Source organism: Ranitomeya imitator, chromosome 6 (assembly GCF_032444005.1).
Source record: "Ranitomeya imitator isolate aRanImi1 chromosome 6, aRanImi1.pri, whole genome shotgun sequence".
NCBI lineage: Eukaryota > Metazoa > Chordata > Amphibia > Anura > Dendrobatidae > Ranitomeya > Ranitomeya imitator.
This window is the reverse complement of record NC_091287.1, coordinates 18,099,003-18,125,645: the sequence shown is the minus strand read 5'-3', so window position 1 is coordinate 18,125,645 and position 26,643 is coordinate 18,099,003. Positions and strand designations below refer to the sequence as shown.

The following is a 26,643-nucleotide window of genomic DNA, read 5'->3' as shown; positions in this document are numbered from 1 at the left end:
TTTGTCTCTTTCCTGCTGTGTTGGGTTCGGTTGTCGGACATTTGCGCATGCACTCACTTTGGCTGCGCATGCGCCAGATGCCAGGACACCGAAGAAGATTCCTCGCCCCTTCAGTGCACATGCCCAGCAAGTGGAACTAAACAGAGCAAAACACCCTCAACCGCTGTGTGACTATTCACAGGAATGCCCCGCCCAGATGACTACTAATCAAAATAGCGCATGCACCATAATTATATCATCGTTTTTTAAACTGTGCCTTTAAGAAAGTTTACACAGGACTTTCCCTTTGTTATGGAGGTTCATTGTGGAAATTTTAAAGTGGCATTCAGCCCCTTTAAAAAAAGGAGGAGAAGGAGTCTTAAACATATGTAAATTATGTGTCGTGGAGACGACAGAAATTAGTTGATACAATGTATCCTTCATAGTGTGCAGGTCTGCCGCCATGTTTTCAACTTTGACTGGGGTTCCCCTTTAAGTCATTGATCAGGTCCCTGATATATATTGACCCCCTGTATACATATATAGTAGTGCTGTATGTGTCAGAGGGTGGGGGAGGATCTCATAAACTTCCATAATAACCTGCAAATACACACATTGTATCTCAGAGAGGCAAACAGAAGCCGCCTATCCACGTAAACTCATGTCCCGGTGATGATATAGAAATGTAAAGTTCACTAATCCCGTGCATTGGAAATATTTCATGGCTGTGACCTCAAGAGTCAGGTATTTCTCGCAGATAGTGAAGGTGTGTATACTTTTGCAACCTTTATTTTATTGCTCCAATGCATCTAAAATTAAAAATGAAGTGACCAAGTCAAAAGTCTTGATTAAAAATCTTCTATCGTTTTTTGTATACAGCTCCGCTTCTGATTTATCACCGTGGCTACAGACTACAAAAAAAAAAACCCCTATGTAGTCTGACCTTACATCTGCCCCCCTTCAGAGAGTGAGAAGCAACAAAGAAGGCAGGATCTGACTACAGGCAGGGTTTGTTTGTTGTCTGTCACCATGGAGACAAACTGATACTTTTCAAAGTCAGAGAAATGTTGCCACTCACCGACCAATAGAATGTTAACCCTTTATTCCATATTGTGTAAAAGCAACGTGCAGCACAACGGGGAGTACACAGAAATCTGTACTCCATGTTGTTAATCCTCTATAGAATTCATATTTTATTAACCGGCGAGTGTCCAAATAACGGTGTAAGAACTTTAATGGACAAATCGCTCTGCGCATCCTTAATCAAGACTTTTTGTAAAGTTGCTTCAATTTTGTATTTTCCATTAGAATGTACACAGTTTTTACTGTTTAGTGAAGGCATCCACAAAAATGTTTAGAAGTGGCAGAAGTAGTCTCATTAGGTGCTGAAAATGCCAAAATATTGTAAATTTCACTTACTGATGGTAGAAACACTTTAAAAGGGATGTTTCCCATATTTTTAGACTTTTAGAGATTTTTTGCAGATCTCTAGTTGGTGACTAACACAAGGATTCCAACACTTCCGATGGACATTTTACTCCAAAGTTATTCTAATTATAAGATATAGAGCTGGGGGGGCGCTGTTCCATTGAAGCCTATGAGAAATTTACAACATCAGTGGTGATAGGTGGTACTGCAAATTAAAAAATATAATTTGGAATAACTTTTAAAGGGAATGGCACAGATCAATACTTATTGAAATCAGGACCGGAATTACAAAAAAATATATACTCTATCACACTATAAGTGGTACTACTCTTTACACAATTAATGCAGCATAAATCTGGACTCACTGGTAATATATGGAATATGGCTCCTTCTACAACCTGAAGATAAAATGCGACATATTTATCTTATTAGATCTTTTTCTCTTTTAGTTTGGCGTTATGATAGGGTCATACATTTCTATTTTGCTTTCTCTCTAGGTTTCCCGTAAGGATTGTTTTAATCCAGACACAAATTTATTACTAGTCATGTCTTATATATTTTTCTTCACGCACTATTTCAACTAAAAAAAAAATCTGTCCAGAAATACATTTTAACACAAAAGTAGCTCCAAAAGTTAAAAATAGCAAAAAAAAAAATTCACTAAGCTCCGGACTGACAACAGGGCGGAGCCACGAATGTGATCCCGTCAGATGTGAGGCTGAAAACTACACTCCAAAAATAGAATTACAAAAAAAAGAGGAAAAAAAATAGAGACACTTTGTACAATGTCTTGTGCATTTTCTGAAATTTCTATCTAGATGATTTGATTTTACTTAAACGCTATAAAAAAAATTTTTTTGTACTTTTATGGTTTTTTTTTAACATTAAATATAAAATGGATCCTGATACCCAGATGGATCATTTCTTAGCTTATCAGATTTCCCTCGATGTTCGCTCATTCTGTCCATAAACATCATCTCTTGATGCTTTAATTCACACTCCAAGTCAAAGATTAAATAAATATATTTAGAACATTTTTTTTTTTAAATTCCAAAATTTTGTTTTTCTTAAGATTCTCCTTGTTTTTAAGATTCACTCAAGAAAGTTTTGTAAGACATTCCAGTACGAAGCCACAATAACTCCAAGTCTTTTTTTTTTTTTTGTCTGTAAAATATGCAATGGTCCGCTTGGTCGAGAAGAGTATCGGGGGGTTACGCAAACCCTCTAAAGTGCAATTTTTTTTTACATTTTTTTTTTAAAGTGTTTTCAGGCTTCCTGCTGAATCCACTTCAAGGCGGTGACGTCACCATTTGGCATAAAGTCTTGCACCAAACTTGTACAATTGATCCTTCCTACTTCAGACTAAGGAAAATTCTGCCTGGAATCCGGAAGATCTCCGGGTCTTGGGGCTGCATTTGGTCAACATGGAAATCTGGGTGCTGAAGTTGGTCCCATTGCTGCCCAGTGAAGGGTGGTGATATTTCATGTCCTTTCCTGGACACCTCTCAAGGTGCCATCTCCGCCATTTACGTTTTAGCTCTGCTTGAACCTAGAATATTACAAAAAAAATAAAATAGGTATAATATCCAAAATTGAATTAATATATAAAATATATATATATTTTATTGTATGGATTAATTTCCTATTTATTTATCCACTTCTGGACTGTGAAGGAGAGAATAGCTAATGAAATCAATTGTCCACCTCTCTCCTCGCTACTTCCCTGCTTCCCCCCTCTGCAAATCCCTCCACTGGCTCCCGATTCCCCAGCGAATCCAGTTCAAACTACTAATACCTGTCCCTCCCTATATCTCTGAACTAATCTCCCAATATCTTCCCTCACATAATCTTCGATCCTCCCAAGACCTCCTTCTCTCCTCCACACTTATTCGTTCCTCACACAACCGCCTCCAAAATTTCTCCCGAATATCCCCCATCCTCTGGAATTCTTTGCCCCAACACGTCCGATTATCCACCACCCTTGGATCCTTCAGACGGAACCTGAAAACCCATCTCTTCAGGAAAGCCTACAATAACCATTCTGCCGCCTCACCACCACCAGAGCTGTCGCCTCACCAACCAACTGAGCTGCTGCCTCACCATCACCAGAGCTGCCGCCTCACCAACCACCTGAGCTGCCGCCTCACCACCCGAGCTGCTGCCGCCTCACCAACCACCCGAGCTGCCGCCTCACCAACCACACGAGCTGCCGCCTCACCACCACCCGAGCTGCTGCCACGTCACCAACCACCCGAGCTGCCGCGTCACCACCGCCAAAGCTGCCGCCTCACCAACCACCCGACCTGCTGCCTCACCAACCACCCGAGCTGCCGCCTCACCACCAACCGAGCTGCTGCCACGTCACCAACCACCTGAGCTGCTGCATCACCACCGGCAGAGCTGCCACCTCACCAACCACCCGAGCTGCCGCCTCACCAACCACCCGAGATACCGCCTCACCACCAGCAGAGCTGCCGCCTCACCACCACCAGAGCTGTCGCCTCACCAACCAACCGAGCTGCTGCCTCACCATCACCAGAGCTGCCGCCTCCCCAACTACCCGAGCTGCCACCTCACCACCACCCGAGCTGCCACCTCACCACCCTAGCTGCTGCCGCCTCACCAACCACCCGAGCTGCCGCCTCACCAACCACCCGAGCTGCCGCGTCGCCACCGCCAGAGCTGCCGCCTCACCAACCACCCGAGCTGCCGCCTCACCACGATGGCTGCTGAGAAGCTGTGTAACGCCCTCTTCCTGCCTGCTACATGATCTTTTGTTTGAACTAATAAAGTTCAGTTCTGTGCCAGCTTTTGCCGGGAGAAGAGCACACATCTGACCTTGCATCCAATGTCTTTCTTCTATGCATGCACTCGGCTCATATTTATTAGGTCAGGGGCAGGCAATCACTAAGATCTCACCTTAAGAGATCACACCAACGGTACCACCCACAGACTTTAAACATCTGGGTGGTCTGTGTTCTACTCTGCACTGATGTTCTAAAATGGCACCACATACCAGGATAGCTGCACGTAATCATACCGCTGCGAGAGCAGGGAGCCGGCTGTCAGGCACAACCGAGCTCCTCATAGGAAAGGCAGGAATGGTTTATTGGTGCTTCCTCCTCCTGACCTGGTGATCACTGGGTTTAGGGAAGAGCAGGACCTGGTGAGTCCTAGAAGATCCAGTCAGCTCTGCTGTGCAGCCAGAATATTGAATTTCCACTGTAACTGGGGCTAACATACCTGCCCCAGTTACAGGGTAAATAAGATTTAAAAAAAGGATTTAAATATTGAAATGTCCCTCAATGGTGTTTTATGACTTTATGGGGGGTTATAAGGTGTAAAAAATGTAGGAAAAATACATTAAAACACTCCTAATCCAAACCAATGTTACTGACCCTGTCCTCATAAAAAAAATAGGAAAGTCATGCACAATACATAAAAAATGAAAGGGAAACAAATTTAAAATAAAAATGATTGAAAATGACAAATAAAAATGAAGCCTCACATATCACGGAGGGAAAAAAAGATACAAAAAATTCTGGTATTAAACTGGCTAAATAGCGCTAACATATTCCACAGAACTGTACAGATAATATCATCGCTTCAATAACCATTGGCCACACAATTTAATTTCCAAATTATCTGTGTGTTTTGGGATTTGAGCCCTAGTGCTGCAAGACAATAGCGCTAACCAATGATGGCCCTGGTGAAAGAACTTGTACAATGTTACTGTAAAGTCGAAATTAGGGCTTAGACTGCCTAACAAGCCTCTCTATGATGGGTCATGAGAATAAAGCAGCACGTTTATACAATTAGTAATGATAATTGTTTTTATAAATATTTACACAAGTTACATAACAAAGATAAAACTGTGACTACCTGCAGCCACCACTAGGGGGAGCTCAGGATCTTACAGCATACAGTTTATATATTGAACTCAATAATAACCCTGTATGCAGTAAGCTCCTGAGCTCCCTCTAGTGGAGGCGGCAGGTAGTCGCAATTTTATCATTCACATATACAGTACGTCTATACAGGTTGCGTATTAAGGAAAGGAAGCTCCAACCACTACATGGATACATTAAAAAATTACTCAAAACAAATTTTTGACCTAAGTTTAAAAAAAGTGTTCAAGGCAAAATATTTATTTAAAAATATAATTATATTTGAATTGTTTAAATAAGAAATCTTTTCTTCCTACCTCTCCATTTAGGAAACAATACAGAATCGCCACCACGAAACCCTAGAGCGAAAACAAGAAATATTAACCGCTACATACTGTATATACATACAAATGCAATGAAAAGTATGTAAAAGGATACGTCCCCCTGGAATACCTGGAGTTAGATGGTCACGTCAGGAAATGAATCGCAGGTCTTCTTTAGAGATGGTGTGATTTGTGTCACATATTAAATGGATTTAGTTTCCTCTGGTGGTGAAGAGATTAACGACCCTTTCTATGCTGGTCAAAAACATGCAGCTCCATTTCTGCTGCTTCTGATCTGGTCTGACCTCTTCTTGTATAAACTGATCAGACCTTCTTGTCCCTGCTGGTGAAAGAGTCGTCTTCCTGTACTGTGTGCTAAAGCTAAGCAGTTGGAATGGAGTTGTTGTAGTAGTGTTCTGTGGTTTGCTGTAGTAGGTGTGTGTTTATCGCCTGGTCCCTGTTCCTCTTTAGTTTATTCCTCCCTGTCCCTATCCTCCTTCCTATTGTTGGTTAGTGCTTTTATATGATAGAGGTTTTCTGTTATCCCTGTTTTGTCTTTTACCTCACATTTCTGTCCCAGGCCTCAGGGGTGGGGGAGGGGACAGATTAGGATTTAACAGGAGCATAGTAAGATCGGAGACTCAGGCCTCTCTACCTTCAATAGTACCCCCGGGACAGGGATAGTTCCAGAACCAGTTTGACGCTCCCCTTCCTTACCGAAGACCGTCACAGTGTGACACTGTATTGACTTCACAAATGACAAAGTTTTCCTCTCTTCTGTCTAATAAAATTGTCAAGGCTGAGAATTGATGGGGTTTAGCTCTTAAAGGAATATTGTCAAGATTGGAAATAATCCCGTATCCATGGTATAGGGGATAACTTCACAATGGCTCGTGGTTCGACCGATGGGTCCTCCAACAATTACGAGAACTGGGGACCTGAAGACCCCTGTGTGAGCGGAGCAGTGGTCGATGAATCTTAATGGGACCTCCGGATATAGGCGAGAGCAGAATTCAGCTGGTCTTCTGCATTCCCATAGGAGTGAATGGATCCAAGGTGTGCACCATCGATCACTGCTCCGTTCACACAAAGTCCCCATAATCAGGATCAGTTGGACCGCCAGCGATTGGGAAGTTGTCTCCTATCTCATGGGTAGAGAAGAACTTCCAAACTTGCAGAATGTTTAATGATTTGGTGATTTCGCCATCGAGTGCAATGTGAACACGTCTTCATTTCTTACCTGGAAGGAGCCGAGAATGAGCTCAAAGACCATCTTGACCTCCATCTTGTAATTGTCCGGGAAGAAGGCGAACACGATGTAGTGGATCCCGAACAGCGGGATTAGGAGAAGAGTCGACTTCGCCAATCTCCTGGAAGACACACGGATATTAATTAGCCATTACTGCCCTTCCACTCAGGCATCTTCTAATTATTTCCGGACCCTCAGGAGCTGCGCTCCCATGAGCGACAGCAGATGATAAGTATAGGAAGTATCACACACACGTGAGGCTTAGATATACAACTCAATAGATGGAATGGAAGGAATGATATCATAGAAGAGTGAATGCAGCTCTGGATGTCATTAAAGTAGAAGACATGATGTGACAGCAGAATTGTGAATGCAGCTCTGGATTTAATTAAAGCACAAGGAAAGATAACAGTAGAAATATGAATGCAGCTCTGGATGTGATTAAAGTAACGGCAGAATTGTGAATGCAGCTCTGGGAGTAACTGTAGTACAAGAAATGATATAACAGTAAAAAATATTACTGCAGCTCTGGAAGTGGCTTTTGTATAAGGCACAAAGTAACAGTGGAATTGTGAATACAGCTCTGGATGTGCTTGCCATGATGATACATTAGAAACACGGCTGCAGCTCTGGATGTGACAGAGGTATAAGATATGATATACCTGGAGTCTAAGGTACCTGAAATCTACTCCTAGGCTCAGATGTCTGCTGCTCCCCATGCTTTACACTGCAGCGCAGCATAAACTGGTTATTACAGCAGTGACGTGATGAGGTACCTGCTGTAAACGAACTGCGGAGAATGAGCTGCACTGCGGGGAGAGGCTACTAAGGGAAAGTGATTTCACAGATGAATCACGCTTACAGTAATTAATACTCAACAATCTTAGACATTTGATTTCTGGACGCTCGCCCCGGCTGACGCTGCAGCTTTCGTCACCGCACTCCGGTTGTTAATGTCCTCGGCAGATATTAAATGGGGAATGCAAATTGATTTACGTCCTCCCTTTGCACTTCAATTGTTTTATGCTCCAAGACGACTCAGAGTGAAAGGACTTTACCTAATTAAAACCGTCCTACTGGTAAATAGAATAAATGGCATCTGACTCGGTCTCCAGACACATCCAAAGATTACACCCATGACTAGATGAGCCCTTTACACCCATGTCTAGATGAGCCCCTTACACCCATGACTAGATGAGCCCTTTACACCCATGACTTGATGAGCCCCTTAAACCCATGACTACATGAACTCCTTACACCCATGACCAGATGAGCCCCTTATATCCATGACTAGATGAGATCCTTACAACAATGACTAGATGAGATCCTTACACCCATGACTAGATGAGATCCATACACCCATGACTAGATGAGCCCCTTACACGCATGACTAGATGAACCCCTTACACCCATGACTAGATGAGCCCCTTATATCTATGACTAGATGAGCCCCTTACACCCATGACTAGATGAGCCCTTTACACCCATGACCAGATGAGCCTCTTACACCCATGACTAGATGAGCCCCTTACACCCATTACTAGATGAACCCCTTACACCCATGACTACATGAACCCCTTACAACCATGACTAGATGAACCCCTTACACCCATGACTAGATGAGCCCCTTACACCCATGACTAGATAAGCCCCTTACACCCATGACTAGATGAACCCCTTATATCCATGACTAGATGAGCCCCTTACACCCATGACTAGATGAGCCCATTACACCCATGACTAGATAAGCCCCTTATATCCATGACTAGATGAGCTCCCTACACCCATGACTAGATGAACCCCTTACACCCATGACTAGATGAACCCTTTACACCCATGACTAGATGAACCCCTTACACCCATGACTAGATGAGCCCCTTACACCCATGACTAGATAAGCCCCTTATATCCATGACTAGATGAGCTCCTTACACCCATGACTAGATGAACCCCTTACACCCATGACTAGATGAGCCCCTTACACCCATGACTACATGAACCCCTTACAACCATGACTAGATGAACCCCTTACACCCATGACTAGATGAACCCCTTACACCCATGACTACATGAACCCCTTACACCCATGACTAGATGAACCCCTTACACCCATGACTAGATGAACCCTTTACACCCATGACTAGATGAACCCCTTACACCGATGGCTAGATGAGCCCTTTACACCCATGACTAGAAGAGCCCCTTACTCCCATGACTAGATGAGCCCTTTACACCCATGACTAGATGAGATCCTTACACCCATGACTAGATGAGCCCCTTACTCCCATGACTAGATGAGCCCTTTACACCCATGACTAAATGAACCCCTTACACCGATGACTAGATGAGCCCTTTACACCCATGACTAGATGAGCCCCTTACACCCAAGACTAGATGAGCCCCTTACACCCATGACTAGATGAGCCCCTTACACCCATGACTAGATGAGCCCTTTACACCCATGACTAGATGAGATCCTTACACCCATGACTAGATGAGCCCCTTACTCCCATGACTAGATGAACCCCTTACTCCCATGACTAGATGAACCCTTTACACCCATGACTAGATGAGCCCCTTACACCCATGACTAGATGAACCCCTTACACCCATGACTAGATGAACCCCTTACACCCATGACTAGATGAACCCCTTACACCCATGACTAGATGAACCCCTTACTCCCATTACTAGATGAGCCTCTTACACCCATGACTAGATGAACCCCTTACTCCCATTACTAGATGAGCCCCTTACACCCATGACTAGATGAACCCCTTACACCCATGACTAGATGAACCCCTTACTCCCATGACTAGATGAGCCCCTTATATCCATGACTAGATGAGCCCCTTACACCCATGACTCGATGAGCCCCTTATATCCATGACTAGATGAGCCCCTTACAACCATGACCAGATGAGCCTCTTACACCCATGACAAGATGAGCCCCTTACACCCATAACTAGATGAACCCCTTACACCCATGACTACATGAACCCCTTACACCCATGACTAGATGAGCCCCTTACACCCATGACTAGATAAGCCCCTTATATCCATGACTAGATGAGCTCCTTACACCCATGACTAGATGAACCCCTTACTCCCATTACTAGATGAGCCTCTTACACCCATGACTAGATGAACCCCTTACTCCCATTACTAGATGAGCCCCTTACACCCATGACTAGATGAACCCCTTACACCCATGAGTAGATGAACCCCTTACACCCATGACTAGATGAACCCCTTACTCCCATGACTAGATGAGCCCCTTATATCCATGACTAGATGAGCCCCTTACACCCATGACTCGATGAGCCCCTTATATCCATGACTAGATGAGCCCCTTACAACCATGACCAGATGAGCCTCTTACACCCATGACAAGATGAGCCCCTTACACCCATAACTAGATGAACCCCTTACACCCATGACTACATGAACCCCTTACAACCATGACTAGATGAGCCCCTTATATCCATGACTAGATGAGCCCCTTACTCCCATGACTACATGAGCTCCTTACACCCATGACTAGATGAGCCCCTTACACCCATGACTAGATGAGCTCCTTACACCCATGACTAGATGAGCTCCTTACACCCATGACTAGAAGAGCTCCTTACACCCATTACTAGATGAGCTCCTTACACCCATTACTAGATGAGCCCCTTACACCCATGACTAGATGAGCCCCTTATATCCATGACTAGATGAGCCCCTTACTCCCATGACTAGATGAACCCCTTACACCCATGACTAGATGAGCCCCTTATATCCATGACTAGATGAGCCCCTTACACTCATGACTAGATGAGCCCCTTATATCCATGACTAGATGAGCCCCTTACACTCATGACTAGATGAGCCCCTTACAACCATGACTAGATGAGCCCCTTACAACTATGACTAGATGAGCCCCTTATATCCATGAATAGATGAGCCCCTTACACCCATGACTAGATGAACCCTTTACACCCATGACTAGATGAACCCCTTACATCCATGACTAGATGAGCCCCTTATATCCATGAATAGATGAGCCCCTTACACCCATGACTAGATGAACCCTTTACACCCATGACTAGATGAACCCCTTACATCCATGACTAGATGAACCCTTTACACCCATGAATAGATGAGCCCCTTATATCCATGACCAGATGAGCCCCTTACACCCATGACTAGATGAGCCCCTTACACCCATGACTAGATGAGCCCCTTACACCCATGACTAGATGAGCCCCTTATATCCATGACTAGATGAGCCCCTTACAACTATGACTAGATGAGCCCCTTATATCCATGAATAGATGAGCCCCTTACACCCATGACTAGATGAACCCTTTACACCCATGACTAGATGAACCCCTTACACCCATGACTAGATGAGCCCTTTACACCCATGACTAGATGAGCCCCTTATATCCATGACTAGATGAGCCCTTTACACCCATGAATAGATGAGCCCCTTATATCCATGACCAGATGAGCCCCTTACACCCATGACTAGATGAACCCTTTACACCCATGACTAGATGAACCCCTTACACCCATGACTAGATGAGCCCTTTACACCCATGACTAGATGAGCCCCTTATATCCATGACTAGATGAGCCCCTTATATCCATGACCAGATGAGCCCTTTACACCCATGACTAGATGAGCTCCTTACACCCATGACTAGATGAGCCCCTTATATCCATGACTAGATGAACCCCTTATATCCATGACCAGATGAGCCCTTTACACCCATGACTAGATGAGCCCTTTACACCCATGAATAGATGAGCCCCTTATATCCATGACCAGATGAGCCCTTTACACCCATGACTAGATGAGCCCTTTACACCCATGAATAGATGAGCCCCTTATATCCATGACCAGATGAGCCCCTTACACCCATGACTAGATGAGCCCCTTACACCCATGACTAGATGAGCCCCTTACACTTACTCCCATGATTACATGAGCCCCTTACACTTACTCTCATGACTAGTTGAGACTTCCCAACACTTGAGTTCTGATTTATGGGACATTTTAATTCCTGGCCTGAAGTCCAGAGCTTTGTCCACAATACCTCCAAGAAATGCCCCTTGCATAAGATCCGCCTTTGTGCGACAGTTCTATAAATCTGGCTGATTTTTCCAATGTTGATAATTCCTTCTTCTCCCAGCTATAATCTGAGGACAGAGACGTCCATGTTCACCTGCGATCACCAGCAGAGGCAGCAGCGGTTGCTCTGTTCTGCTGCAGCGCCACCAGTGGCCAAGTGAAGCATTACGCTTATTTCCATGAAGTCAGTGGGTGGAGATGCTTTCTGTAGCCACTTTCGTGTTGGTGAGGATCATGACTTTTTAACACTTTTGTGCTTTGGATGTGACCACTTTATTATATGCTCTGATGCAGTCAGGAGCCAACGACGACCCATTGTCAGAGGCAGAGTAATATCACAAGCGAGAGTCTCATTGCCACTGATAGGTAAATGTCACGAGCTGTAAAGGGCAGGCAGCAATTTTTCTGATACTCAGCCGCTTCCTGTAACCATAAATATGAATTTCTTTTCATGCCAATCCGCTTCGCTTGCGTTGCGATAACAGTGGAGAAATGAAATAAAGTTTATTATCAAGTATAAAAGGCAGGGGGTGGGGGAAGGGGAGATAATTCTGCCCTAAGGTTCCCGATGCGACTCCTCGGCACTGTATATAAATTGATTTTCAAAAAGCAATGAAACAAAATGACTAGTGACCGCATTTTCATACACCTAGACACAGGAACAACTAACACCCTGGAAACAGCACCTTATATGTCAGCGTCCTGGACTCTAGTGATCAAATCTTGCGGAAGAAGGGAATACTAGATCAATTCAAGCATAATTGGGCTATTTAGTTCTCAATCAGAAAAAAACAACCATGTACAGCGCCTTGCGAAAGTATTCATCCCCCTGGAACTTTCCAACCTTTTCCCACATATCATGCTTCAAACATAAAGATACCAAATGTAAATTTTTGGTGAAGAATCAACAACAAGTGGAACACAATTGTGAAGTTGAGCGAAATTTATTGGTTATTTAAAATTTTTGTGGAAATTCAAAAACTGAAAAGTGGGGCGTGCAATATTATTCGGCCCCTTTACTTTCAGTGCAGAAGTTCATTGTGGATCTCTGAATGATCCAATGTTGTCCTAAATGCCTAATGATGATAAATATAATCCACCTGGGTGTAATCAAGTCTCCGTATAAATGCACCTGCTCTGTGATAGTCTCAGGGTTCTGTGTGAAGCACAGAGAGCATCATGAAGACCAAGGAACACAACAGGCAGGTCCGTGATACTGTTGTGGAGAAGCTTAAAGCCGGATTTGGATACAAAATGATTTCCAAAACTTTAACCCCTTAGCGACCGCCGATACGCCTTTTAACGGCGGCCGCTAAGGGTACTTAAACCACAGCGCCGTTAATTAACGGCGCTGTGGAAAAAGTCCCTAGCGCCCCCCAGAGGCCGATTTTCTCCGGGGTCTCGGCTGCCGAGGGTAGCCGAGACCCCAGAGAACATGATTCGGGGGGTTTTTAACCCACCCCGCATTTGCGATCGCCGGTAATTAACCGTTTACCGGTGATCGCAAAAAAAAAAAAAAGCGGCCCCCAAATACTCACCTAGCTCCTCCGATGCTCCTCGTGTCTCCCGGTGGGCGCCGCCATCTTCAAAATGGCGGGCGCATGCGCAGTGCGCCCGCCGGCCGGCACCGGGAGAATCTTTGGGGTCTCGGCTGCCGGGGGTAGCCGAGACCCCAAAGAGCATGATCGGGGTCGGTATTACCGACCCCTGTTTTGCGATCGCCGGTAATTAACTGTTTACCGGCGACCGCAAAAAAAAAAAAAAAAAAAAAAAAAGTAAAGTGTAATTCTCTGTCCTCTGATGTGATCGCACATCAGAGGACAGAGAAATAGGGGGATTCGGGGACCCTAGCATACTCACCTAGGTCCCTGGATCCTCTTGCTGCTCCTCCTGGCCGCCGGCAGAAGAACATGGCGGACGCATGCCCAGTGCGCCCGCCATCTGTCTCCATCTGCCGGCCGGCAGGAGAACAGCAGTTGGGGCTAAAATTAGGGTTAGGGGTAGGGTTAGGGGTAGGGTTAGGGGTAGGGTTAGGGGTAGGGTTAGGGTTAGGGGTAGGGTTAGGGGTAGGGTTAGGGGTAGGGTTAGGGGTAGGGCTAGGGTTAGGGCTAGGGTTAGGGCTAGGGTTGGGGCTAAATTTAGGGTTAGGGTTGGGGCTAAATTTAGGGATAGGGTTGAGGCTAAATTTAGGGTTAGGTTTGGGGCTAAACTTAGGGTTAGGCTTCTTTCACACTTACGTCGGTACGGGGCCGTCGCAATGCGTCGGCCCGACATACCGATGCACGTTGTGAAAATTGTGCACAACGTGGGCAGCAGCTGTAGTTTTTCAACGCATCCGCTGCCCAATCTATGTCCTGGGGAGGAAGGGGCGGAGTTACGGCCACGCATGCGCGGTCAGAAATGGCGGATGCGACGTACAAAAAAACGTTTCATTGAACGTTTTTTTGTGCCGACGCTCCGCCAAAACACAACTGATCCAGTGCACGACGGACGCGACGTCTGGCCATCCGTCACGATCCGTCGGCAATACAAGTCTATGGGCAAAAAACGCATCCTGCGGGCACATTTGCAGGATCCGTTTCTTGTCCAAAATGACGGATTGCGACGGAATGCCAAACGACGCAAGTGTGAAAGTAGCCTTAGGGCTAGGGTTAGGGTTGGGGCTAAAGTTAGGGCTAGGGTTGGGGCTAAAGTTAGGGTTAGAGCTGGGATTAGGGTTAGGGTTTGGATTAGGGTTGGTATTAGGGTTAGGGTTGGCATTAGGGTTACGCTTGGGATTAGGGTTAGGTTTGGGATTAGGGTTAAGGTTAGGGTTGTGATTAGGGGTGTATTGGGATTAGGGTTAGGTTTGAGGTTAGGGTTGAGATTAGGATTAGGGGTGTGTTGGATTTAGGGTTTTGATTAGGGTTATGGTTAGGGTTGACATTAGGGTTGTTTTGGGGTAAGGGTTGTGATTATGGTTAGGGTTAGTGATTAGGATTATGGATCAGGTTGGGATTAGGGTTAGGGGTGTGTTGGGGTTAGGGTTGGAGCTAGAATTGGGGGGTTTCCACTGTTTAGGTGCATCAGGGGGTCTCCAAACACGACAGCCAATTTTGCGCTCAAAAAGTCAAATGGTGCTCCCTCCCTTCTGAGCTCTGCCGTGCGCCCAAACAGTGGGTTACCCCCACATATGGGGCATCAGCGTACTCGGGATAAATTGGACAACAACTTCTGGGGTCCAATTTCTCTTGTTACCCTTGTGAAAATAAAAACTTGGGGGCTACAAAATCTTTTTTGTGAAAAAAAAAATATTTTTTATTTTCACGACTCTACATTCGAAACTTCTGTGAAGCACTTGGGCATTCAAAGTTCTCACCACACATCTAGATAAGTTCCTTGGGGGGTCTAGTTTCCAAAATGGGGTCACTTGTGGAGGTTTTCTACTGGTTAGGTACATCAGGGGCTCTGCAAACGCAACATAATACCCGCAGACCATTCTATCAAAGTCTGCATTCCAAAACGGCGCTCCTTCCTTCCGAGCTCTGCCGTGCGCCCAAACAGTGGTTTACCCCCACATATGGGGTACCAGCATACTCAGGACAAATTGGACAACAACTTTTGGGGTCCAATTTCTCTTGTTACCCTTGTGAAAATAAAAACTTGGGGGCTAAAAAATCTTTTTTTGTGGAAAAAAAAAATATTTTTTATTTTCACGGCTCTGCATTATAAACTTCTGTGAAGCACTTGGGCATTCAAGGTTCTCACCACACATCTAGATAAGTTCCATGGGGGGTCTAGTTTCTAAAATGGGGTCACTTGTGGGGGATTTCTACTGTTTAGGAACATCAGGGGCTCTCCAAACGCGACATGGCGTCCGATCTCAATTCCAGCCAATTCTACATTGAAAAAGTAAAACGGCACTCTTTCTCTTCCAAGCTCTGCGGTGCGCCCAAACAGTGGTTTACCCCAACATATTGGGTATCGACGTACTCAGGAGAAATTGCACAACAACTTTAGTGGTCTAATTTCTCCTGTTACCCTTGTTAAAATAAAAATTTGTGGGCAAAAAGATCATTTTTGTAGAAAAAATGCAATTTTTTTTTCACGGCTCTACGTTATAAACTTCTGTGAAGCACTTGGGGGTTCAAAGTGCTCACCACACATCTAGATAAGTTCCTTAAGGGGTCTAGTTTCCAAAATGGTGTCACTTGTGGGGAGTTCCCACTGTTTAGGCACATCAGGGGCTCTCTAAACGTGACATGGCGTCCGATCTCAATTCCAGCCAATTCTGCATTGAAAAAGTCAAACGGCGCTCCTTCACTTCTAAGTTCTGCGGTGCGCCCAAAAAGTGGTTTACCCCCACATATGGGGTATTGGCGTATTCAGGAGAAATTGCATAACAAAATTTATGGTTACATTTCTGTTTTTACACTTGTGAAAATAAAAAAAATGGTTCTGAATTAAGATGTTTGCAAAAAAAAGTTAAATGTTCATTTTTTCCTTCCACATTGTTTCAGTTCCTGTGAAGCACGTAAAGGGTTAATAAACTTCTTGAATGTGGTTTTGAGAACCTTGAGGGGTGCAGCTTTTAGAATGGTGTCACACTTGGTTATTTTCTATCATACAGACCCCTCAAAATGACTTCAAATGTGATGTAGTCCCTACATGGTGTTGTAAAAATGAGAAATTGCTGGTCAACTTTTAACCCTTATAACTCCCTAACAAAAAAAAAATTTGTATCCAAAATTGTGCTGATGTAAAGTAGACATGTGGGAAATGTTATTTATTAACTATTTTTCGTGACATATCTCTCTGATTTAAGGGCATAAAAATACAAAGTTTGAAAATTGCAAAATTTTAAAAATTTTCGCCATATTTCCGTTTTTTTCATAAATAATCGCAAGTAATATCGAAGAAATGTTACCAATAACATGAAGTACAATATGTCACGAAAAAACAATCTCAGAATCAGCGGGATCCGTTGAAGCGTTCCAGAGTTATAACCTCATAAAGTGACAGTGGTCAGAATTGCAAAAATTGGCCTGGTCATTAAGTACCAAATTGGCTCTGTCACTAAGGTGTTAAACATCCCAAGGAGCACTGTGCAAGCGATCATATTGAAATGAAAGGAGTATCATACCACTGCAAATCTACCAAGACCCGGCCGTCCCTCTAAACTTTCATCTCAAACAAGGAGAAGACTGATCAGAGATGCAGCCAAGAGGCCCATGATCACTCTGGATGAACTGCAGAGATCTACAGCTGAGGTGGGACAGTCTGTCCATAGGACAACAATCAGTCGTACTCTGCACAAATCTGCCCTTTATGGAAGAGTGGCAAGAAGAAAGCCATTTCTCAAAGATATCCATAAAAAGTGTTGTTTAAAGTTTGCAACAAGCCACTTGGGAGACACCAAACATGTGGAAGAAGGTGCTCTGGTCAGATGAAACCAAAATCAAACTTTTTGGCAACAATGCCAAACGATATATTTGACGTAAAGGCAACACAGCTCATCACCCTGAACACACCATCCCCACTGTCAAACATGGTGGTGGCAGCATCATGGGTTGGGCCTGCTTTTCTTCAGCAGGGACAGGGAAGATGGTTAAAATTGATGGGAAGATGGATGGAGCCAAATACAAGACCATTCTTGAAGAAAACTTGTTGGAGTCTGCAAAAGACCTGAGACTGGGACGGAGATTTGTCTTCCAACAAGACAATGATCCCAAACATAAAGCAAAATCTACAATGGAATGGTTCACAAATAAACGTATCCAGGTGTTAGAATGGCCAAGTCAGAGTCCAGACCTCAATCCAATGGAGAATCTGTGGAAAGAGCTGAGAACTGCAGTATTAGCCCTCTGTGTCTGTACTGCTACATACTTAGGCAGTTAACTGGTTCATGCAGCTTTACATGAACACCTGAGCCTTACACTATGGCTGGTCCGAATAACTAAAGCAATTGTTACCATCCACCTCTCGTGTCTCCCCTTTTCCCCATAGTTTGTAGCTTGCGAGCAGCAGGGCCCTCATTCCTCTTGGTATCTATTTTGAACTGTGATTTCTGTTATGCTGTAATGTCTATTGTCTGTACAAGTCCCCTCTATAATTTGTAAAGCGCTGCGGAATATGTTGGCGCTATATAAATAAAAATTATTATTATTATTATTATTATAACTGCTGTTCACAAACGATCTCCATCAAACCTCACTGAGCTCGAGCTGTTTGCCAAGGAAGAATGGGCAAGAATTTCAGTCTCTCAATGTACAAAACTGATAGAGACAAACCCCAAGAGACTTGTAATCGCAGGAAAAGGGGCGCAACAAAGTATTAAGTTAAAGGGGCTGAATAATATTGCACGCCCCACTTTTCAGTTTTTGATTTTCCACCAAAATTTAAAATAACCAATAAATTTCGTTCAACTTTACAATTGTGTTCCATGTGTTGTTGATTCTTCACCAAAAATTTACATTTGGTATCTTTATGTGTGAAGCCTGATATGTGGGAAAAGGTTGGAAAGTTCCAGGGGGGTAAATACTTTCACAAGGTACTGTAAATCTGATTGAACAAACAGTACCTTATAGCTCAGCTTTCCTGTATGTAAGATATGCAGTCATGGCTGGAAGTGTTGGCGAAAATTAACTATTTCTCCTTGAAAATCATTGCAATTCCATATGTTTTGTTACACTCAAATGAAATGCGCGTTGAGGATGGAATCATCCGATAATTAAATTGTGTCCACTCTAAATACAGAGTAAAATGTCTTGATAATTATGTGTATATTTATTCTGACCAGTTGTGGCATCGCATTATTGCTATTGAAGTGTTGGGGACATTTATTTACTTACTTATCCATTATGTGATTTTCCAGTGGTCAGACTCAGCACAATCACAATCTCTCTTGACTCTACCCCTATTTATGGTGTGTGAATATTACAATATTGGAGATGACTTTTGATTGTTACATCTGTCTGTTTGCCTTATTTATGTTCTTACAACTTATGTCCTTTAATAAAAAAAATAGTCTTTTAACCATTATACTCTGTATTTCTCTTGTTTAAGCAATATTTATTTCCTGTGTTTATTGGAACAACACAAAAAAAACTGAGACAAAAGGCAAATTGGACATAATTTCACACAAAAACCCCAAAATGGGCCGGACAAAATTATTGGCACCCTCAACTTAATACTTAGTTGCACCCTATGGAATAAATAACTGTAATCATTCGCTTCCTATAACCATCACGAGCTTCTTACACCTCTCAGCTGGAATTTTGGACTCTTCTTTTGTAAACTGCTCCCGCTCTCTCATATGTGAAGGCGTCTTCTCCCAACAGCAATTTTAGGATCTCTCCACAGGGGATCAATGGAATTTAGATCCGAACTCATTGCTGCCACTTCAGAACTCTCCTGCGCTTAGTTTCCATCAATTTCTGGGAGCTTCTTGAAGTATATTTGGGGTCAGTGTCCTGCTGGAAGACCCATGACGTAGGACGCAAACCCAGCTTTCTGACATTGGGCACTACATTGTGACCCAAAATCCTTTAATAATATTGAGATTTCATGATGCTTTGCACACAATCAAGGCACCCAGTGCCAGAGGCAGCAAAACAACCAAAAAAAACTGTGAACCTCCACCATATTTGACAGTAGGTACTGTGTTCTTTTCTCATTCTGTTTTCGGTAAACAGTATAATGATGTGCTTTACAAAAAGCTCTATCTTGGTCTCATCTGTCAACAAGATGCTTTCCTAGAAGGATTTTGCCTTCCTGGCGTATATTTTGGCAAATTGTAGTGCAGGTTTTTTATGTCTCTGTGTCAGCAGTGGGGTTCTCCTGCCATAGGGTTTCATTTAATTCACAGGTCAAAAGATAGCTCGCTCTGACACTGAAGCACCCTGAGACTGCAGGACAGCTTGAATTTCTTTGGATCTTGACTGGGGCGGCCTATCCACCGTATGGACTATCCTGCGTTGCAACCTTTCAGCAGTTTTTCTCTGCCGTCCACGTCCAGGGAAATTACCTACAGTGCCATGGGTTGTAAATGTCTTGATTATATTGCTCACAGTGAACAAAGGAACATCAAGATCTCTGCAAATGAACTTGTAACCTTGACATTGTTGATATTGTTCAACAATTTTGGTTTTGAAGTCCTCAGACCGTTCTCTTCTCCCTTTTCTGTTCTCCATGCTTAGTGTGGCAAACAGAGATACACAATGCAAAGATTGAGTCAACTTTTCCCCTTTTTATCTGGTTTCACGTGATTTTCATATTGCCCACACCTGTTACTTGCCACAGGTGAGTTTGAACGAGCATCCGATACTTGAAACAAAGTTGTTAACCCACAATTTTGAAATGGTGCCAAGAATTTTCTGGGAAAAATGCTTAATTTTCTGGAACAATTTCAAGGGTAGCAACACTTTCGGCCATGACTGTATGTGGCCACGGATGTTAACTGCAGTCAATCTTACATTTCCAGGTTAACTGGCAAATTTAGATTTTCAACCTGAACTAAAAAGAACTGATTGCCAAGACGGATTCCACACAATACCCTGCAAACAACAGTCCAGACCAAAGCTTCCTACACATCAGTAACTATGATGGGGTAACTGCATGTTAAGGGCAATAATTGAATACTAAAATGTTTAACCTTGGCGCAAATCTGTGGTTATTAATTGTAGGGGGACCCTGCATAATTTTATTTTAGGGTCCCCCATTTTAAAGGGAACCTGTCACCCCCAAAATCGAAGGTGAGCTAAGCCCACCAGCATCAGGGGCTTATCTACAGCATTCTGTAATGTATCCCCCTATGTATCCTGAAAGATAAGAAAAAGAGGTTAGATTATACTCACCCAGGGGCGGTCCTGGTACGATGGGCATCACGGTCCGGTCCGGGGCCTCCCATCTTCTGACGATAACGTCCTTTTCTTGTCTTCACACTGCAGCTCCGGCGCAGGCGTACTTTATCCTTCCTGTTGAGGGCAGAGCAAAGTACTCAGTGCGCAGGCTCCAGGAAAGGTCAGAGAGGCCCAGCGCATGCGCACTACTGTACTTTGCTCTGCCCTCAACAGGGAGGATAAAGTACGCCTGCGCCGGAGCTGCAGCGTGAAGACAAGAAGAAAAGATCACTAATACCCCACAGAGACCAATACCCCGCCAGCAACACTCCATATGTCAGCTTCCAGGGAGACTGGAAGTCAAGATATCTTGGAATGGGATATAGAGATTAAAGGTAAATACATTGTGTCAGAGAGAAAGCAGAAAACAGCAAATTAGACTACAAACAGCACCTAATATCTCAGCTTCCCAGTTTCTCAAATTTCATAATTTAATTGAAAGGGCTGACAATAATTTTTTAAAAAGAAAACTATTTTTGTTGAAGATACAGTGCCACTCTTGGCCGTGGCCGTGTCTGGTACTGCAGCTGAGTTTATGTGATACAGACGAGGGTGGTGATATTCCTGGAGTAAAAGCAGACCCTTTTACTCTAATCCTGGAAAAGTCGGTTAATTCATAGACAGAAAATATTAGAGAGAAATCCTGGACGCCGAGATGTTTTATTCCTGATGTTTAGTTTCTCCTAATCTGATGAATCTCTGGAGATAAAGAGAACGGAAGGGATTCTCTGTGTTATTATAAGGGGATGCGCGATGTGACGCTCGGATTTCCTGCGCTGATACTTTGTGTCTCATCCTCGCACTGGATTCATTGTGGTTTGGAGGCCGCAAATAAACACTTCACTGGTACAGACTGGATGCACTTTTTAACCCTTTCCTGCAGTGGATATCACACTTACAATTTGGCTACAATTTGACAATTTCTGCACTTTTTTACGCAAAAAGTTGAATAAAACTGATAGATTCCGCCAACTTCAGATACTGTCTAGGGATAACTCCCGTTTTCATGATTGTGATGATCTGTAGGAAACTCCCCACAAAACCTGCCGTATACTGGGAGCACCCCACAAGACCTGCCGTGTACTGGGAACACCCCACCAGACCTGCCGTATACCGGGAACACCCCACAAGACCTGCCGTATACCGGGAACACCCCACAAGACCTGCCGTATACCGAGAACACCCCACAAGACCTGCAGTATGCGGGAAACACCTCAAAAAGACCTGCCGTATATGGGGAACACCCTCAAGACCTACCATATATTGGGAATACCGCACAAGGCTTGCCGTATACCGGGAACACCCCACAAGGCCTGCCATATGCGGGAAACACCGCAAAAGACCTGCGGTACATGAGGAACACCCCCCAAGACCTGCCGTATACCGGGAACACCCCCACAAAACCTGCTGTATACTTGAAACACTGCACAATACCTGTTGTACACCATGAACACCCCACAAGACCTGCTGTATACCAGGAGCATCCCACAAAACCTGCTGTATACTGGGAACACCTTACAGGACCCGCCTTATACTGGGAACACCCCACAAGACCTGCAGTATACTAGGAACACCCCAGAAAAACTGCTGTATACTGGGAACACCCCCAAGACCTGCCATATGCGGGAAACACCTTAAAAAGATCTGCCGTATATGGGGAACACCCTCAAGACCTACCGTATATTGGGAATACCGCACAAGGCCTGCCGTATACCGGTAACACCCCACAAGGCCTGCCGTATACGGGAAACACCGCAAAAGAACTGCCGTATATGAGGAACATCCCCAAGACCTGCCGTATACTGGGAACACCCTACAAAACCTGCTGTGTACTGGGAACACCGCACAAGACCTGCTGTATACCGGGAACACCTCACAAGACCTGTTGTACACTATGAACACCCCACAAGACCTGCTGTATACTGTAAACACCCCACAAGACATGCCATATACTGGGAACACTGCACAACACCTGCTGTATACTGGGAACACCGCAAAAGACCTGCTGTATACCGGGAACACCCCACAAGACCTGCAGTATACTGGGAACACCGCACAAGATGTGCCATATACCGGGAACACCCCACAAGACCTGCAGTATACTGGGAACACCGCACAAGACGTGCCATATACCGTGAACTCCTCACAAGACCTGTTGTACACCATGAACACCCTACAAGACCTGCTGTATACTGGGAATACCCCACAAGACCTGCCGTATACTGGTAGCACCTCAAAAGACCCGCCATATACCGGGAACTCCTCACAAGACCTGTTGTACACCATGAACACCCTACAAGACCTGCTGTATACTGGGAATACCCCACAAGACCTGCCGTATACTGGTAGCACCTCAAAAGACCCGCCGTATACCGGGAACACCCCACAAGACTTGCCATATACCGGGAACTGGAACACCACAAAAGACCTGCAGTATACTGGGAACACCCAACAAGGCCTGCCATATACCGCAAACACCCGAGAAGACCTGCCGTATAATGGGAACACCTCACAAGACCCACTGTATACTGGGAACATCCTACAAGACCTGCCGTATACAGGGAGCACCCCACAAGACCTGCCATATACTGGGAAACCCCTCAAGACCAGCTGTATACCGTGAGTATCCCACAAGACCTGCCATATACCGGGAATACTCCACAAGACCTGCAGTATACTAGGAACACCCCAGAAGAACTGCAGTATAGTGGGACCACTCCACAAGACCCACTGTATACTGGGAATACTCCACAAGACCTGCAGTATACTAGGAACACCCCAGAAGAACTGCAGTATAGTGGGACCACTCCACAAGACCCACTGTATACTGGGAACACCCCCAGATCTGCCGTATGCGGGAAACACCTCAAAAGACCTGCCATATACGGGGAACACCCCCAAGACCTGCCGCATACTGGGAACACCCCACAACACCTGCTGTATGCCGGGAACACCCCACAAGACCTGCAGTATACTGGGAACACCCAAGACCCGCTGTACAATGGGACCACCCCAAAGACCTTCTGTATGTGGGAAACACCGCAAAAGACCTGCCGTATACTGGGAACACCCCACAAGACCTGCCGTATACTGGGAACACCCCACAAGACCTGCTGTATACCGGGAACACCCTACAAGACCCGCCGCATACCGGGAACACCCCACAAGACCTGCCGTATACTGGGAACACCCCACAAGACCTGCCGTATACTGGGAACACCCCACAAGACCTGCTGTATACCGGGAACACCCTACAAGACCCGCCGCATACCGGGAACACCCCACAAGACCTGCTGTATACTGGGAACACCCCACAAGACCTTCCATATACTGGGAAACCCCTCAAGACCAGCTGTATACCGTGAGTATCCCACAAGACCTGCCATATACCGGGAATACTCCACAAGACCTGCAGTATACTAGGAACACCCCAGAAGAACTGCAGTATAGTGGGACCACTCCACAAGACCCACTGTATACTGGGAACACCCCCAGATCTGCCGTATGCGGGAAACACCTCAAAAGACCTGCCATGTACAGGGAACACCCCCAAGACCTGCCGCATACTGGAAACACCCCACAACACCTGCTGTATGCCGGGAACACCCCACAAGACCTGCAGTATACTGGGAACACCCAAGACCCGCTGTACAATGGGACCACCCCACAAGCCCTGCCGTATGCTGGGAAACACCCCACAAGACCTGCAGTATACTGGGAACACCCCACAAGACCTGCCGTATACTGGGAGCACCCCACAAGACCTGCCGTATACTGGGAACACCCCACAAGACCTGCAGTATACTGGGAACACCCAAGACCCGCTGTACAATGGGACCACCCCACAAGCCCTGCCGTATGCTGGGAAACACCCCACAAGACCTGCAGTATACTGGGAACACCCCACAAGACCTGCCGTATACTGGGAACACCCCACAAGACCTGCCGTATACTGGGAACACCCCACAAGACCTGCAGTATACTGGGAACACCCCACAAGACCTGCCGTATACTGGGAACACCCCACAAGACCTGCCGTATACTGGGAACACCCCACAAGACCTGCCGTATACCGGGAACACCCCACAAGACCTGCCATTTCGGTATCCTGTGAACTTTATGACATTTCGGAGATGTTCTGATCCAGTCAGCACAATTTGGACTTGTGACTTCACCTGCCTGTGGTTTTAATGTTCTGTCTGATCCTTCCGCATCTCCTCAGTGTTAATGATACAATGTTCTATTGTATTTACCGACTAACACATTGTCACGATTTGTTTCTCGGCTCCACGGCGCGGCAGGAAGCTCCGCCGCATTCGCAGACCACAATAACGCGATGTTTTTATTATTTATTGATAACCCTCCTGGAAACGGAGTGACAACAGAGAACAAAACGCCGCTCATTAGCAGTAACAAGAGTTAATGAGAATAAATTTGACAAGTATTTTCCTGGTAAACATTCTCGGCCAGCACAAAGGAGCCATCGCATGGTTGAGTTACAGCCGCTCGGCACGAAATGCCGCTGGAAAGATGCCTGCCGGGAGAACTTCTGCCCCAATAAACAAGCTCTCCACACAGCAGACACAGAGAGGCGCATCAGATGGAATTTGTCTTAATTAGGAAGAACATCTCGTAAGCGCGCGCCAGGACTGGGCTCCGAAAGAGCAACATTTATGTTCAAAGTCAGCCGAACATGAGACATTTCTTGGAGGAAAGTTCTGCCAGGACAATTCTACAAACAGAGACATTTACAAGTCTAGGGAGTTTGTACAAACGTCTTGAGGTCTCTGGGGGTCCTGGTTCCACTCATGGAGACTTAAGGGCCAAGCAATGCTCTCTGGGGGAAAAAAATATGCAAATTAACTCTCCTCCTGATTTGCATATCTCTTTTCCCATGGTGCCCTCCCTGGCCTGTGAGTCTCCACGAGGAGTAACATTACCTTCAAAGGCCTTCTTAGTACCTTCCCACCGGCGAGGGCCAAGAACCCAAAATTGGATGTCTTCTCCTTAATATTCCAAATTATGATGTAAGGCTCATAAACAATGACATTCGTTTTAATTTGCATTTCATAAGTCAATTATACATAGAAAAAGAAGAAATGTGATATATCTTTCAAATAACATCTGCTTCTTTCTCCTCCTTTTCACTCTCAAAATTCTCAATTTGACGGTAAAATCTGTATTCAGTAAAGACGGAATGTTACATTACTGAGATAGGAGAGGACGGTTGGTGCTCATGAAGTTCTATGGAGAGAGGAGGAGCTAAAGGCAGAAACAGATAATTTGCTGCAAGTTCTCCATGGAACTTTATGGGCACCAACTGTCATCTCCTATCTCAGTAATGGGAAAGTCTGTATTCATTGAAGACAGATGTTACCTGTGAATTGAGATCTAAAGGTAACTTTTTTCCTTGTGGAGAGTGACATGCCAGGTCTGACATGCTAGTATGAGGAGACTTAAATGCCTTGCTTGCTCCTCTGGGAAATTAAATATGCAAAATGTCTCTTCAGAGAGGAAGAGGACAAGAACTTTATAGCGCCCCCTGTTGGAAGCAGCGATCCTACTAGTCATTATCGACCCTTGAAATATGACTTAGGATAAAAACCAAATCAGAATTTCAATTTGCAAACATGGTGTTTCAGGGTATTGCTCCTCATCAGTGCAAAGTATGAGAACTGATGACTTTGTGCTGACGATGGGCAATACCCCGAAACAGTGTTTCTTCAATTTGAGATTCTTTGATTTGGCTTTTACCCTAAGTCATACTGCAAGGCTC

General features: G+C 44.9%; 1 protein-coding gene across 4 annotated transcripts in view; it reads right to left on the bottom strand.

Moving 5' to 3' along the window:
- Positions 1-2,412: 2,412 nt before the first annotated feature.
- The window catches only part of VIPR1 (vasoactive intestinal peptide receptor 1), a 319,284-nt gene continuing 295,053 nt past the window's right edge, over positions 2,413-26,643 (bottom strand). For 3 of the 4 annotated variants that reach the window (XM_069729252.1, XM_069729254.1, XM_069729253.1), the window contains exons 11-13: positions 6,858-6,987; positions 5,612-5,653; positions 2,413-2,956 (exon numbers count right to left, since the gene is read on the bottom strand). In XM_069729252.1, the coding sequence (XP_069585353.1) occupies positions 2,765-2,956; positions 5,612-5,653; positions 6,858-6,987 (364 nt within the window). In that variant the 3' untranslated portion in view covers positions 2,413-2,764. The remainder of the gene's footprint in view (positions 2,957-5,611; positions 5,654-6,857; positions 6,988-26,643) is intronic. The other variant, XM_069729251.1, reaches the window with a different exon arrangement.